The following is a 16,916-nucleotide window of genomic DNA, read 5'->3' on the forward strand; positions in this document are numbered from 1 at the left end:
TCTTCCATCCCAAACTGTCACTCCTACAGTAGGGCCAACACACCAAACGCCTCAAAAGCTGAAGGCCACCAGCCCACAACACGCGCAGCATTTGTCATAACTGAAGCGCTCTAATGGGTGTCAAGCTAACCAGGCGGTCATTTTTTAAAACAAAGCTTATATATAAAAGTCTTGGCAAATATCTGCCTTTGGAGAATTAACTCTTATTAGTGGTTTAAATCTAATTTCTGGGCCTCAAAGGGACAATTCCCAAAACAGAAGAACCTGACCTGAGCAGAAAGGGCTTGTCCTTCTGAGAGAGTTGATGATGCAGATGCTTCTCAACCTCCAGACTTGCAAAGTTCCCTGCAACACCACTCCACCAAAAGAAATCTCGTTTCCAGTAAATACTATCTCCTAAACGTGCGGATCACACACTATTTTCAATCCAATATGAAGATCTCACCGCAGTGTTAATTACAGCTAGGTGGCAACCCAACAATTAAGAACGCTTTAAAAACATGAAAGCAGATATTTATACGTGATACGGAACGTTGACTGCTTTACGAAATTTCAAAGAACAGCAGGAGAAAAGTTCTAAGACACGATTACAAACAAAACTGAAATTTTAGCCACTACTTTTGTTAATGCAAAGCAAGTGTTAGAGAACAAATCAGATAGTATTTATTGAAAATAGTATTACTGTTAGACTGAATTGTCAGTATCTTCATGTAAAAAATTCAGCCTCTGAAAAAACTTCAGCACTAAATCCAACATCTCGACCATTTAAAAAAGAATTCACTGACTTACTTCTAAACAAGAAGCCCATTTACATTTATACCCATGTTTCCCATACTAGAATTATTTACCTTTTGACGTCTTTTCTCTTTCCTTTTGTCTTCTGTGTCCTGTAGCATTTTTTCTTTCCAGAGGTCAAAGAAATAGGAAGGATCAGTATAGAACTTCAACCCGTCCTTTTTATCATCTCTAGAAATCAATGTATTACAAGTCAGGAAAAAAAAAGGTTGTTAGATATTTTCATATATGGTTAATATTAATTTAATTTTAACTCATGAGATTATAACATCTGCATGATGCATTTTAACAGCCCTATACATTATTAAGCCAGCTCTGTGGTGGAGTAGTTACTATTGGTGCTCTCACCTCCAAGGCCTGGGTCCGTTTCCCAGTCAGGGAACCACAACACTGCCTGTCGTCTGTCATACTGTGGCAGCTGTGTGTTGCTGTGATGTTGAAAGCTATGCCACTAGGATTTCAAATACCAGCAAGGTCACCCATGGTGGGCAGGTTTCAGCAAAGCTTCCAGACTAAGACAGACTAGGAAGAAGGACCTGGCCACTTATTTCTGAAAAAATTGGCCATGAAAACCCTGTGAATAGCAGCAGAGCATTGTCTGATACAGCGCTGGAGGGTGAGAGGATGGTGCAAAAAGACCAGGCAGGGTTCCACTCTGCTGTACACAGGGTGGCTAGGAGTCGAGTCTCAAATTTCCTCATTTGAAAAAAAACATGTAATCACGCAAGAACAGCAACTTTATCTAGAATAATTAGGTAAAAAGTACTCTTGCAAATTTAGATTTCAGTACAAAAAAGTGCTCCTAAAAATCACAATATGGCTCATAACAACGATATTTAATACCTCAGTTATTTCGGGAAATGTTCTGTTTATTCCAATAGGGGGCTATACACAGACATGGATGGATTCTTAGTACATACACGTTCACTTCTACCCTGGAGATTCATTATTATTAGGATAAAAATTAGTAAGTACTCTGTCCTTTTTTCTTAATCAAGTTTGCCCAACATCTATAAATTCAATTAGGAAAGAAGCAGAATGTTCATGATGTATAAATGTGACTAGAGAAAAAATGATGAACCATGTATTTTTAGAGTGAAAGTACTAACCCACAAAGAAAATTCACTTGTAGGCATTTCAAGCACTGCTACAATTACTGTGATCTAAGGAAGAGTTCAAGTCTTATATAAGTTATTCATTTATCATAAAACCAATAATAATACAGCCAATATGAATCCAAAGTTGTAACATAAATCAATAGCAAAGCTCAATGTAATCATGATATGAAGTAAACACTCTATTCTACTAATGCTTTAAAAAGTATGGGCCTGTAGATTACCTTCAAGAGGAAGCAGAATATTTACATTTTAAATTAGTATTTCAGTAAGTCATTTTAGGCACATAGAGAAAGCAAAAATCAGTGAAATGAGTATAGGAAAGAGTTTATGCCCAAATAGTCCCAGAAAGCTAACTGCAGTATTCTGGAGGGGAACCCAGGTCCTGCCTTGAAGGTCCTGCCATGCCACGTCCTGGGGAGCTTCTCACCCACACACACCAAGGCCCACGTTCCCGTGAGGGCTATTCTGGTCGCTCTCTCCGAAAATCACTAAGCAACCAATGCAACTCACTCTATACTCTAACCTTTAATTACTTAAAATCTTTCCTTCTTTTCCAAGTTTCCTAATTGATATGCAACCTGCATCATGGAGATTTTATTAAAAACATTATTGTGAAAAACACAACATTCCCTAAGACACTAGGCTTTAAATATAGATGAAGATACAGAAAAACTGAAGAGCGACTTGCTGTAAAATTCAAGATGTTAAAATGCACATTCTCTTTTTAAAAAAATGGAACTAATATTTTAATGAAGGCAGAAACTCACGTAAGTAAACAAATGTTAACTTTGACATAAGAATGTAAGTAGAAATGTCCTATGTTTATAGCAACTAAATATTTCATTTTTCAGTCACACTGTACTTCTCATATATTGACTGTGTTGTGACAGTGTCATACTTAAGCTCAAATGTAAAAGTTTATGTGTTTTATATACCCAAAATATTACTGTATTAACAAAAAGCAGATCTCAGTTGGCACTATTATTCTTTTTTTTTTTTTTTTTTGGTGAGGAAGATTAGCCCTGAGCTAACATCTGTTGCCAATCCTCCTCTTTTTGCTGAGGAAGATTGGCCCTGGGCTAACATCCATACCCACCTTCCTCTTCTTTATATGTGGTACACCTGCTGCAGCATGGCTTGATAAGTGGTGTGTAGGTCTGTGCCCAGGATCTAAACCTGTGAACCCCAGGCCGTCAAAGCAGGGCATGAACTTAACCACTATGCCACCAGGCCAGCCCCAGCACTGCTATTCTTAAACACACTATTAAAAAGGCAAAGATACTTTTATTTTCCATAAAACTGAATACACACATACAATATAAATGAAATTTATATTGAATCATTTGCAATATTTAATGATTATGCAATTAAATATCATTGCAATATTAAATAATTATGCAATTAAATGATTCATTTTTATGCAATTAAAATTTTTAAATCACCACAAATATTTAATCATGATCTTGATTAATCAAATATAAGTGGTTATTGCATTTTATGTTTTTTTTTCCTTTACAACAGAATATTTAGTGAGGTTTCTTAGAAAAATTTTAATAAGCAAGCCCTCAAAGCTCCCAGTGCAAAGTAAAACTGAAATTGCCCCAGAAAAATGCCTACTGAACCAAAGCAAAATCACAAGTTAAAACATTAGGCTTACAATCCTACTATTCACATATATCATTAACTTTTAAATGAGTGTGCTAAAACCTCCAGAAAAGTACACTTGTCTCATAGAGAAATGTGGTCTCTCTCACCTCAGAGATTTCACAGAATCTCTACTGCACGTTTTTGAGGGAGACTTTCCGTCTGTGCTGAAAGGGATGCAGCCTGAACTGCGGCTGTACCAGCAGACCTGCCATAAAGAACAGGGCCAACATTCCTTTTGGACCCTGAGAAGGGACAGGGATTCAGACCAGGAAAAACTCGGGGCCCTCCCTGAGAAGGACCACTACCGCCGGTGGAGGCGGTAGTGGAAACGGAGGACTCACTGCTTCTAGACGGCCTTCGCAGAAGCACCACGCACTGAGCTAACTCTGCGGGCAGTGAGAGCCACGTCCCACCACAGGCCATGCTCACCAGAGGCTGAAGGAGCGAGCTCGACAAGCTCAACGGGAGGGTGCAATGATGGGAGTGAGAAAGTACGTGAAAAGGGAGACAGGAAAGAAGGTGACAAACTATGGAAAGAAGACACAACTGTGGTAGGAGGTAGGAGAGGTGTTTTTAAAAAGCGTTTTTAGTTGGTTTCTTAACGTTAATTTTTTGCACTATTTATTTTCCATTCCTTTTTGGGGAAGTTTGATCCTGATAATGTGTCCTACCATTTTACAGTAACAGGTTAATTTGTTGACTATATATTCACTCTTAAAAAACCCCTAACGCTGCAGAATAAATTTTTCTGAATTAACTAACAAATGTCTCTGCAGTTGTAAAGTGTCGAGACAGGTATTTTGCCGCATTATAAGTGAATTATTCAGTTCCTTTAAAATTGACTTTGAATATGAGGAACAACATAACCACACTCAATATTGTTATGTAATGTGCCCATTGCTGTGTAAAATATCTACATTTAAAAGCTAAAATTACAGCTCACATTTCTCTTGGTAAGTTTATCTATATTTTGAAATACTAAAACTTTAACAATTCTGTACCAGTAACTCATTTCATTGTGTATAACACTGCAATTATTATTTTCAAAGTTTGAAAAGGTACTTTCACAGCACCGTCCATTTCTCTCAATTTCTCTGTGCTGAGAAGGCCCTGGGAACACATGAAGCCATACCTGTATGGAGTCAGAATATTCAGAGGAGGCGGCTTATCGCTCTGATTGTAAATGTCAGCCACGGGATTAGGAATGCTGTTCTTTGAAACCACCTGCTGGTCTTGGACTGTGGAACTTTTGAAAGCCTTTTTCATGTTGATATCCTGTAGTGACACTATTTAGAGAAAAGTCCCCCAAGTTGAGTTATATGGAAATATTTTTAACTGCTTAGAAATAAGTATAATTTGAATCACAATCATAAACATCTCCTAGAATAACAAAATAATGTTTTTATTGTTCATTTAAAACCATCCTTCTTATAAATAAGTTATCTCTATGAAATGAAGTCAAATCACGTCTTTTCTCCTTTTGTAGTGATCTAATTATTTCATTGAACCTAATATTAGAGGATTATTCTTTATTTAAATAGCATTTCTCAGAAACCACACAGGAATATAGTTGAGTATAACAGGCATGTAAATACAAAGACTTGGGTATCCTAGGGGGAAAAAACATTCAAACAGTTAATACCAGTTTAATTATAATACATGTGGGAAATATTTTTGCAAAAAATACACAAATGTAAATAATACATTAAGTTTTTCTGACACTAACATTAAGAAAAGATGGCAAAGCTTTTCAACATACATGTAGTCCTAGAAATTAAGTAGCATGATATAAAACTACACTAAGGAGTCAGAAAATCAGGGCTGATTATACTTATTTCTTGTGTTTGTACAACACTTTACATCTCACATATTAACTCATCTGACTCGGACACAAACTTCTCAGGGGGGCAAACTGGTCCATTAACCCACTTGATCAATGAAGCTGAGAGTCAGAGGTGCTAAGTGACTTGTCCAAGATTACCCAGCAAGGAAGTGACAGACCCAAAATAGAACACAGATTCCCTCGCTTGGTCAAATGTTTTTTCTACTACAACATCCAGGCAAAGGAAAGTCATAAGGTAAAACCTTGATTGGAAAGGGATTTAGGGATATGAGAGATACTGCAAAACTTCCTGAAATTTAATCTACAGAGTAACTTTTTCCAGTATAAGCTTTATCACAAGCATTCTAATGGCAAGTGCCAACCAAAAAAAGTAAAGGAAGATGAATAAATATTAAAAATCATTTGTGATATCAATTTGAAGTGATCAATTGAAGACATTAATAATTCCTTATCTGAATAGACCAAGTAGCTATTCAGATTTTTATTTTTTTCAAATAAAAGGTAATTTTTAAAAATCTGATTAAAGAATGTTCATAATGGATATTAAAATTTCAATGCTCTACATTTTTGTTAAGTTTCTAATTCATTAATTTAACTTTGACCTTTGAAAAAGATGTGAACATGAGTAAACATTTTTTAAGTGATGAGGGATGAATTCCATAAATCACATTTTTAAAAAGTAAAACCTTCACTTTTTCCTAATACTACTACTATAGGTCTAGTAGAAAAATCAGATGCTAGGATTGTTTTAATGCAACAAGAGAAACTGTAACTACTCTTATATAAAGGCAGAGATAATTTTTCATCTGAACATTTTTCTTAAAGTAAATATGAAGTGGCATTTCTTACAGTTTTTTTTGCAGATTTTTTCCCAGTCTAATCTCAGCCTTTCATTCAAAAGATACAGAAAGTGAAATTTTTAGAAAGGAACTGTCGAGTTTTAATTTTGTTGAAACTGCCACAATTTCCGAGGGTATCACCAAAATGTTTACCAGCTAACCACACGGTGCTTGTCAATATTGACTTTATTGTTAAACCCTGAGCCCTAAAGACCTTCAGTAAATGCTGTTTCTGAGAAGTTAAATCAGCAGGATCTCCAAGATTATTTATCGGCATCCACCCCAACAAGAGTCCTGGGGGAAGCCTTCACTCTGCATGTATATAACCCTCCCTCTCAGTTGGACCACGTCCTCGGAGTGATTTCTTTAAAGCAAATATCTTTACAATAACTACCAATAACATAAATTAGGACTTCTAATACTGAATGTATTTGAAGGATCTTTTAAAACAAATACTATACGTAATTTTTTTTACAAGAGAGTATGGCATATGAGGTAAACAGGATATGAATCTTTTAATCACTAATTAACCCAATGTTGTGGGGTTTTTCCCCCTCACTATTCTTTTGGGAAAAGACAAGAAGAAATATCAGTATACCACCCCAAGGAAAAAGCAGTAATTACCCTGCAATTAATTACTACCATCTTGTCAACATCACTTCTAGCTCACTGCTTTCATGCAATTACTTACCCTCTTCCACTGTTGAATCCAGCTGGGTAACTTTGACAGCAAGGCGATCAATTCTGTCTTGAAGAGAATTTGCTCTGATGTAGAAGTTGTTAGCCTCATTAAACAGCTCACCAAATATGTCTTCGGCATGTTTGCCTATGGAAGAAAATGAATGGAGAAAGCCATCTGTTAAGAACTGCTGAAGCAGCCTTCAACATTCTCACCAGTGCTGATCTCACCATATGGGATTTGGTGTAAACGACGACAAAAATAAAGTGTCACACTCAAAGGCCTTTAGAATTTTTGAAAATTTATTAGGGATATTCATACATATCTGAAATCGACCCAAAGCTGCAGAATTTTAAAATACCCCAGAGAGTAAAAAATTTTTATTTAATTGCCACATGAGCTATCATGCAAGTTGTTTCCCATTAAATTAAACTTCTTTGGAAAAAAAATTACTCTCATTTTGCATGCTTTATATATAAATAGAATCTCGGGACATAAATTTTCCTTTTACTTCCCAAGATAACCATGTTGGTTTCTAAATTTAGGATTTTATCTCATTCACAATAAGAAACATTAGATATACTGTGCCTAACACTTTCCAACGGCATTAAATTTTTCTACTTCCTATTTTGAAATCTAGGTATATAGTGCTGACTCTCACACTCTCTAAAAACCAATATTTTGAATTTTGAGTTAAATTTTTCTGTATGGATCACCTCCATACTCTTGTGAGTGCTAGACACAACTCCTACTTTTCTTAAAATGTAATTAATAACATTTCTGAAAATTTAACAAGCAAGATAGGAATCAGTATCTGCTCACGTTGAATTTCCAAACCCTAATACCACTCTTTTATTCATTCAACAAAGATTTAATAACTGCCTATTCTGAGTGTGCAAGGCATACCTGTATTCCATCTTCTCTGACAGAGATACACTTTTTTAATAGACTTTATTTCTAAGAACAGCTTTAGGTTCACAGTAAAAGTGAGCAGAAAGCAAAGTTCTTATATACACACACTGCCCCCACACACGCACAGCCTCCACCACTATCAACACCCCGCATTAGAGTGGTACATTTGTTATAACTGATGAACCCACACTGACACATCACCATCACCCAAAGCCCACGTTACATTAGAGTTCACTCTTGGTACGTTCTACGGATTTTCACATATTTATGACATGTATCATTTGTCATAAATATGTGAAATAAATAATAAATAAATAAATATCACATATTTATTACAGTATCATACAGAATAGTTTCACTGCCCCAAAAATCCTTTGTGCTCCATCTATTCATCCTTTCCCCCCAACCGCTGGCAACTACTATCTTTTTACTGTCTCCATCTTGGTTGCTTCCAGTGTTTGGTGATTATGAATAAACATTTGGGTGCAGATTTGTGTGTGGACATAAATTTTCAACTCATTTGTGTAAATACTAAGGAGTGCGATTGCTGGATCATATGGTAAGAGTATGTTAGTTTTTTAAGAAACAGCCAAACTGTCTTCCAAAGTGGCTGTACCATTTGGCATTCCCACCAGCAATGTATAAGAGTTCCTATGACTCCATATCCCCACCAGTATTTGGTGTTGTCAGTGTTCAATGTTTTAGCCACTCTGATAGGTGTGTAGTGGTATTCTGTTTTAATTTGCATTTCCCTAACATATGGTGTTGATCACCTTTTCCTACGCTTATTTGCCATTTGTACATCTTCTTTGGGGAGGCACCTGTTCAGGTCTTTTCTCCATTTTTTAATCAAGTTGTTAAGTTTACTTATTGTTGAATTTTAAGAGTTCTTTGTATATTTTGGATAACAGTCCTTTATCAGATTACGTCTTTTGCAAATATTCTCTCCTAGTATGTGGTCTGTCTTCTTATTCTCTTGACAGTATCTTTCGCAGAGCAGAAGTTTTTAATTTTAACGAAGTCCATCTTATCAATTATTTCTTTCATTGTGTCTTTAGCATTGTATCTAAAAAGTCATTGCTATAGATCATCTAGATTTTCTCCTATGTTATCTTCTAGGACTATTACAGTTTTACATTTAGGTCTGTGATCCATTTTAAGAAAATTTTGTGAAGGGTGTAAGGTGTGTGCAGACCTCCCACTTCCTTTTATTTGCATATTCTCGATTTATCACTCAAATAAGAAGAGAACCGGAACCTTCCAGAAGAACACTTATTTGAAGTAAGACTAACTATAATGTTTTCATAGTGCTTCACAGTTTATACGGGGCTCTCATATTCACCTTCCGTCCTCCCTGCTGTAATTCACATGACTGTAAACTCCATGAGAGGAAGAACCCTGCCTGTGCGCTCAGCGCTGCAGCCCCGGCCCTAGGACAAGGCCTCCTGGGAAACACCTGTCCAACAGATGAGGCAGCTCACGAGTCAACAGGCAGATGACTAGACTGAGCATCAGAAACGTGGTCTAAGTCTCAGGGCTAGTGAGTGGGAGAAACAGATGAAACAGAAACTTGGTCTTCTAACTTCGAATTCCTCCCCCTTTTTTTTTTTTCCTGTGAGGAAGATCAGCCCTGAGCTAGCATCTGCCAATCCTCCTCTTGTTTTTTGCTGAGGAAGACTGGCCCTGGGCTAACATCCGCGCCCATCTTCCTCCACTTTATATGGGACGCCGCCACAGCATGGCTTACCAAGCAGTGCATCGGTGCACGCCAGGGATTCGAACCAGTGAACCCTGGGCCGCCGCTTGCGCTACCGGGCCGGCCCCCAAATTCTCTGCTTTTACCATATACTCCCCTGAACCTTTGGCTAAAAATTAGCAACTTCCATGAATTATTTCAGGCCATGAGACACTTGGTAATTTCCAGTTTACTTAAGGAAATGGACTAAAATATTTTTGCTGTTTAAATGGTTACTCCCAGACACTAGACAAGCATTTCTTATGAATTTAAAATTAGTATAATTTCATAAATTCTAATGGTGCAACTGTCTTAACAAAAGGAACTTTCTCTTAGAAAATAAGAGTAATAAAAAGACCAATAAAAAGTACACCCTCTCTTGCCAAAAATGATGGGGGGGGCGACGACCCAGACTACTGATTTCAGTTGAGCAGTCAAGCGTCTCTCTCGAAGCCCAGTATCTCCTCTGGAGCTTAAAATTCTTAAACACTTAAAATTCTGCCAACAGTTCCCACTCCCACAATATACAAAATGGTTCCAAAAAGGCAAAGAAATAAAATAGTCTTCACATAAATTATATGTTTTAAAATACTGTAGCTAGATGGTGTCTAGAGTGGTACCCAGAATTAACGTTTGCTGCCTTATGAACTCTTTCCTGAGCACTGCTCTTGTGCATCTAATTAGCTAACACACATCTCCACATTGATGTCCTATAAAAATCTCAAATTCTGTACAAGGTCTAATAGGAACTCATTTTCACATTAACTCAAACCTGCATCCTGATGTTGAAAGGCATCAACCATTCAGAATGCAGCCCAAGTCAGAAAAGAGTCACCTGTGACTGCTCCCTCTACAGCTAACTGCACACCAGATCTTGTCACTTCTAGCCCCACCACCCCCTCAGCTCAGACCTTCCTTGTTTACATCAACAGCTTTCTTTCTTCTGCCTTCAGATTCGCCTCCCACCCTCAAATCCATTCATCACACTGCTGCCAAATGATCTAAGAGAAAGATGTGTCCTTCCTATTTAAATTCTTCATTGCTCCCATCATCTCAAGAAAAAATCTCAGCCGCTCAGTGGGCTAGAAGGCCCCATGCACCTCACTTTTGCCCTTTCCTGTGCTCCAGTCAGAATGAGCTACCTGCAATCCCTAAACCCATCCCACTTTCTCATGGATCCTGTTACTCCTCTGCATTTTCAAATCCCTTCTATGCCTTGTCTTCTCACTCAGGATAAAAGCCAAAGGCCATGTAATGGCTTATAAAGTCCTATGTGATCTAGCTCCATTCACTTTCCTGGCCTCATCAACTACTCCCTCTCCCTTGCATAGTCCACTCCAACTATGCTGGCTCTGTGCTGTTTCTCAGACAACCAGACTCGCTTCTCCTCAGGCTTCTGCATTTCCTGTTCCTTCTGCCTGGACCTTTTCCCCAGAGATTCGCTTGGTTTGCCCCTCACTTCATCCAGTCTCTACCCAAATGTCTCCTTCCAAGTGAGATTTTCTCTAGCAACCCTAGCTAAACTGCAGTCACCTCACCACACACACCCTCTTATCCCCTCCCTGCTGTATCTTTCTCCTTAGCACTTATTACTATGTAATAAATTATACACCTGTACTTATTCATCTTGTTTCTTGCCTGTCTCCTTTCTAGAATATACCATCCAAGAGGACAAGGATTCTCCTCAGTTCTGTGCTTTTGCCCTGGGTTGAGGGCATGCCTGGCTTATAGTAGGTACTATAAAAGATTCTGGAATAAATGCATGAGCTTCAGGATGCAGGTTGGGGTCTGTAAGATCAGATGCCCCTTTCTGTGTTCCTACAATACCCTAAGCATCCTCAATCACAGGCCTCACCGTCTAACTCTGATCTTGTCTATTTATACAAATTCTTTGGGGCTGTAAGCTCTGCCTTTTATCTCTGCATTGCCAGTGCTGAGCCAGTGCTCAATGAGTCTCTCTTGAATAAAAAAGACATAGTCTATACCAGTGTTTTCTTGTTAACAAGTACACAACCAACAAAGGCTCCCTGCTCAAGTAAGTTCAGGAAATGCTAGGCTAGAAAGATTAAAGATGTTTCTATGTCTTGGAGCATCTCAAAATCTTTAATATGCTAATATGCATTAGGAATCTGCAAGAGAAGCATCCAGCATACCCTATTTTCAAACTGACTGGCCCGGAAACAGCTAATAACATCTTTCAGAACTACTGTTTTATGAAGCCCATTCAAGAAAATGCCCGCCCGTTCAGCTGGATGTTCTGTAAGACAAAGCACCATGTTCCAAATGCTTTATATCCAAGTCTATCACTTGTTCATTTTTAATGTCAGGCACAGTCAAAATGTAACCCAACTAATTTTTGTTTTTCTACTTGACTATTCATAGTTAAAAAAAAATTCCAGTGCAACTCCAAAAAAAACCCCACCCCTTTGCCTTCAGCTATGCAGAAATCTAATTAACAGGGACAGTATATATCAGTAAGAATATGGGAGTATACACCATAGTCTCTCGCAGAAGTTACACCAGCATTCTCAAAGCACAGCAACTACTGTCGAGAACCACACTCTACTAGATGCTATGCAAGTTGAAAAGGATAAATTAAGATGTGCCCTCTACCTTCAATGCTCAACCCTATTTGAAAAAACATGCAACTGATACTATACTTCCATTGGAAGTTCTTGATTTATAAAAAGAAACAGAAATTAAAGACTTGCATAATTAATCTTTTGCCAGCTGCTGAAAGCTGACAAGCAACTAAAGAGAAGAAAATAGAAGAAACTATATTTTCTGATGCACAAGAATAAAGTGTTGCAATTATAGTATTCAGTTTTGCAAATAGCAACTTATTTGAAAAGCTTAATTTTACTCACTCTTTCAACGGCAAGTCTATTAATAGCTAAATTAAAATAATTCTGAATTGAATTAAAGACCACATTGAGGTAAGCGCAATTCTTTACTGGCAATGAATCCACTTATGGACTTATTAGGACCATTACGAAGTCGAGTCCAAGTATGTCAGGTTGAAAAGTGTGCCTCCAAACCACCAAAGCATAAAGTTATGAAGGATTTTCAATGTATTTAAAAGTGAAGATTTATTGGAAACAATCAGAGTGTCTGATATGAGTCCTTTCTGTGGAATAAGAAACCAGTCATAATAAGGTCCTTCAGAAATTTTAATACCACACCTAGCACCTAGATCTTAGTTGTCAAGATTCTGGCTTTTCATTCTCCACTAAAAGCAACCAGCCTCCTTAGAAAAATGACTGATTCTGTGGCTGAGGGTGGAAAAGTACAAGATGAGCTTAGGATATCTTGCTGTGCTTTTCAAAAAAAAGAAAAGAAATACTCACAGTGAGGGTGGGGAGACAAGTCAAAAAGACACAGGAGCCAATCTGAAAGCACTCCTACTGGCCAAATTTGGGAAAATGTGAGCATCAAAATAAATAATAAAGACAACAGATTATAACCCATAAAATAAAATAAGAATTCATGAGTCCATACCAATATAAATAAATGAATGAATGAATAAGTAAATAAGAGGGAAAGAAGTGAAAGCACTTACAGCAGAAAGCCAACTGACAAATGTAGAAGACATTATGGAGTGACAAAAACCTCCATCCTGCAACCACCACCACAATAATTGTTTTGGGCAAGAATCATCAATGGATGCTAAGACCAGTGCATAGGAGTGGGATGGGAACAGGATGCTACATAGTCTCAACATGTTTCCCCATAAGATACTCAATTACATAGAGGAAAAAACTTGACATTAGATAAACCTACTGACAAGATGTTAACCAGGTGATCCAAGTTAACCTGGACACTCATGGGACAAGCAGATAACACGCTTCCTGACAAGACGCACTGAGGAGAATGTGTCATCACTCTGTGGTGGTCCTGCCAATATCCGAAATCTCATCATGAGGAAACATCAGAGGATTCAGATAAAGGGACATTCCACAAAATATATGACCAGTTCCCTTTAAAAATGTGAAGTCATAAAAGTCAAAGAAAGACTAAGGAACTGCTCCAGATTAAAGGAGAACGCTAAATACACACACACACACACACACACACACACACACACACATATATTTAACATTAAATATACACACACACACACATATTGGGGGAGAGGGAGGAGGAGAAAGGAGGGCAAGAGGAAGAGAGAGAAGTGTCTAACAAAAAGAAAAAATGTGGTAAAATGTAGAGGTGAAAGTTTATGAGAATTCTTTGTACTGTTTTTGATCGTTTTTTGTCTGAAACCACTTCAAAATAAAAAGTTAAAATAGAAACTTTATTATAGTGTCTGTAGTAAAGTCCAGTTGCTACTGAATTTCATAAAATAACAAATCATCATTATTGGGCCCTAAGGTTTCTTTTTCTCCTTTTAAAATGTTATTTTTTCTACTATGAAAGCAATCCATGCTTATTATAAGAAAAATAGAAAACATAGAAAAGTAAGCAATAGGAAAAATGTCCAAAAGTCCAATCTAAGACATCTACTGCTAACATTCTGATTTATTTCTTTTGTCTTTGTTGTGATTATAAGTCTGTATAGAAGTCAAAAACGTAGTATACACCCTGATTCTTCGAACTGTCTTTGTGAGTATAAAAGTATACAGTGCTCACAGTAGAAAATGTAGAAAACTCAGAAAAATAAAAACTAAAAAATGTCACCCATAGTTAACTACAGTTAACTTTTTTTGTATACTTGTTTACAATACTCTTTCTAAGCATTTTATAAGAACTAAGATAACAGATATTGATTAAGTCAGCAGATATTTATCAAGCACCCACTATGTAATAGGCACTATCCTAGTCACCTGAAGAAAACACAGCAGTGAACACAGCCATGAAGCTTACATTATATATGGACAATATTATACAAACAATAATGTCACATGATGTTAGGTGCTACTAGGAAAATAACACAGTAAGGGACTAGAGAGCCGTAGGAAGTGGGTGGCACTTAGGTGGTCACAAAAGGCCTCTCTGATGAGGTGATATGTAGGCAGACAACTGACTAAAATGAGGAAGGGGACCATACAGATATCTCAGAGGGGAACCTTTCCGGCAGAAACACACTTGGTGTGTGAGAGCAGCATCCAGGAGGCCAACACGGCTGGAGCCCAGCGAGAGGAGGGAAAAGCGTAGAAGAGGACTGAGAAACAAATGTCCGGCCCTTTGGGGTGGGGTGACTACAGTGAAGCAGCAAGGAAATCAGATACGAGGCCATCACTGAGCAGTGAGAGTCTGTGGTGGCTTGAACTAGAACAGTAGTTGGGGAGGTGTACAGATTTGGTACATATTCTGAAGATGTCTAGAATGAGAGCAGATCAATCAAAAGCGACTGCAAGAGTACAGCTCCCACATGCTAAGACAGATAGAGAAGGGGGGTTGGGAAAGAGAGAGAGAAGAAATCATTAATTCAATTTTAATATGTTGCGTTTGAGATGCCTATTAGAAATCCAAGTGAAGATACTGAGTAGGCAGTTGCATATACAAGTTTGAAGTCTAGGGGACAGCTCAGAACTGAAGACATAAATTTGGAAATCATCACTGTAAAGATGGTATTTCAAGCCATGGGACTGGATGACATTGCCTAGTGAATGGGAATAGGCAGAGAAGAGTTTCAATGACCAAGCCTTGGAGCCCTCAACATGTAGAGGTAGGGAGGACCATCAGGGACTAACAAAGAATAGCTTGTGAGCTAGGAGAAACACCCAAGCGTGCTGGCCCGGAAGCCAGGTATTCTCCAGAAGGAGGAAGTTATCAACTGAGTCAAATGCTGCTAATGGATCAAGTCACAAGACTGAATTTGGCAACGTGGAAGTCACCAGTAACACTGATGAGCAGTTTCAAGATTGGATGGGACAAAACTTTAATGGGGACAAGGGACAATGAGGGAAGTAAAGGCAGTGGAGATATGAATAGTTCTTTCAAGGACTCTTGCTGTGAAGGAGAGCAAGAAGATAGACAGGTAGAGGAAGATCTGAGATTTACTTAAGTTGGGAGATTTCTCAACATATTTATATTTGGTAGGAACAAGGCAGAGAGGGGAGGAAAAGATGATGCAGGGAAGAGAGAAGGTTTACACAGTCCTGGAGTGAGCATGAGGGTGTGGAGTCCAGTGCTTTAGAAAAAGAAACATTCATTTCAAAGGAGGGTGAGCAGGACCCACTGGTACAGAGCATATCAGCGGATTGATGTGACAGAAGGGGAATCTTTAGCTCTCCTCTGACTGTTTTAATTTTCCCAGTGAAATAAGAAGTTATCAGCCAAGAGGGAGGAAGTTGAAGGTGGAAAGAGAAGCTATGAAATAGGCACTCTAAGGGCAGGAAAACTAATTAACAAAGGAATTACAGCAGGATTAGTGAGCAACACTGAGGGCTCACCTGAGGAATGGGCTCAGGATTTTGAATCTTCTTTTCTAATATAAGCATTTAAAGCTACAAATTTCCCTCTAAGCACTTTAACTAAATCCCACAAAAACACTGGTATTTTGTGTGTTCATTATCACACAGTCAGAAACAGTTTCTAATTTCCCTTTTGATTTCTTCTTTGACTCAAGGATTATTTTAAAAGATATTGCTTGATCTTCCAAATATTTGAGAATTATTTACAAAGATTACTATAATTATCTCATTATCACCGTACTCTTTATGATATCAGTCTTTTCAAGTGTATTATTTTATGGCCGAGCATACGTTCCATCTTGCTGAACATTCCATGTGAATGTTAAAAGAATATATATTCTACAGTTTGGGAGTTCAGTGTTCTATAAAAGTCAATTAAGTCAGATTGCTAGGTAGTGTTGTTCAAATCTCCTATATGCTTACAGATTTTTTTGTTCATTTGTTTTATCAATTACTGAGATTCTGAGTTTGTCTGTTTCTCCCTTTAGTTCTATTTTATTCCCTGTACTCTGGAGCTTTCTTATTAGGTGTACACACATTTAAGATGGTTATGTGTTCTTGATCAACTGACTCTTTCATCACCATGACATGTCCTCTTTTATCTCTTTTATAATCTATTATATTTGATACTAATATAGCCACATCAGCTTTCTTATGCTTTGTGTTTGCATAGTGTATTATTTCAACTATTTTCTTTAAATCTGTCTTCATTCTTAAAAATGCATGTATTTTAGTCTTGCTTTGTTATTTAGCCAGGTAATCTCTGCCTTTTAAGTGGAGTGTTTCAATGCTCCCATTTAATGTAGTTCTTGATGTGGCTAAGTTTAATCCTATTATCTGGGTATTGGTTTTCCATTTGTCCTTTCTGGTCCTTGTTCCTTTGTCCTTCCTTTCCTGCCTTCTTTTGGGATAATCAAATAATCATCTGAGGG

At 37.6% G+C, this 16,916-nt stretch overlaps 1 protein-coding gene across 5 annotated transcripts in view; it reads right to left on the bottom strand.

Moving 5' to 3' along the window:
- The window catches only part of WASF3 (WASP family member 3), a 129,545-nt gene that overhangs the window by 16,126 nt on the left and 96,503 nt on the right, over window positions 1-16,916 (bottom strand). For all 5 annotated transcript variants that reach the window (XM_087436279.1, XM_087436276.1, XM_087436280.1 and 2 more), the window contains 3 exons: window positions 6,934-7,068; window positions 4,693-4,846; window positions 849-966 (listed from right to left, as the gene is read on the bottom strand). In XM_087436279.1, the coding sequence (XP_087292405.1) occupies window positions 849-966; window positions 4,693-4,846; window positions 6,934-7,068 (407 nt within the window). The remainder of the gene's footprint in view (window positions 1-848; window positions 967-4,692; window positions 4,847-6,933; window positions 7,069-16,916) is intronic.

The sequence above is a fragment of the Ceratotherium simum genome, chromosome 10 (genome assembly GCF_057802395.1).
Source record: "Ceratotherium simum simum isolate JZ-2026a chromosome 10, ASM5780239v1, whole genome shotgun sequence".
Lineage (NCBI taxonomy): Eukaryota > Metazoa > Chordata > Mammalia > Perissodactyla > Rhinocerotidae > Ceratotherium > Ceratotherium simum.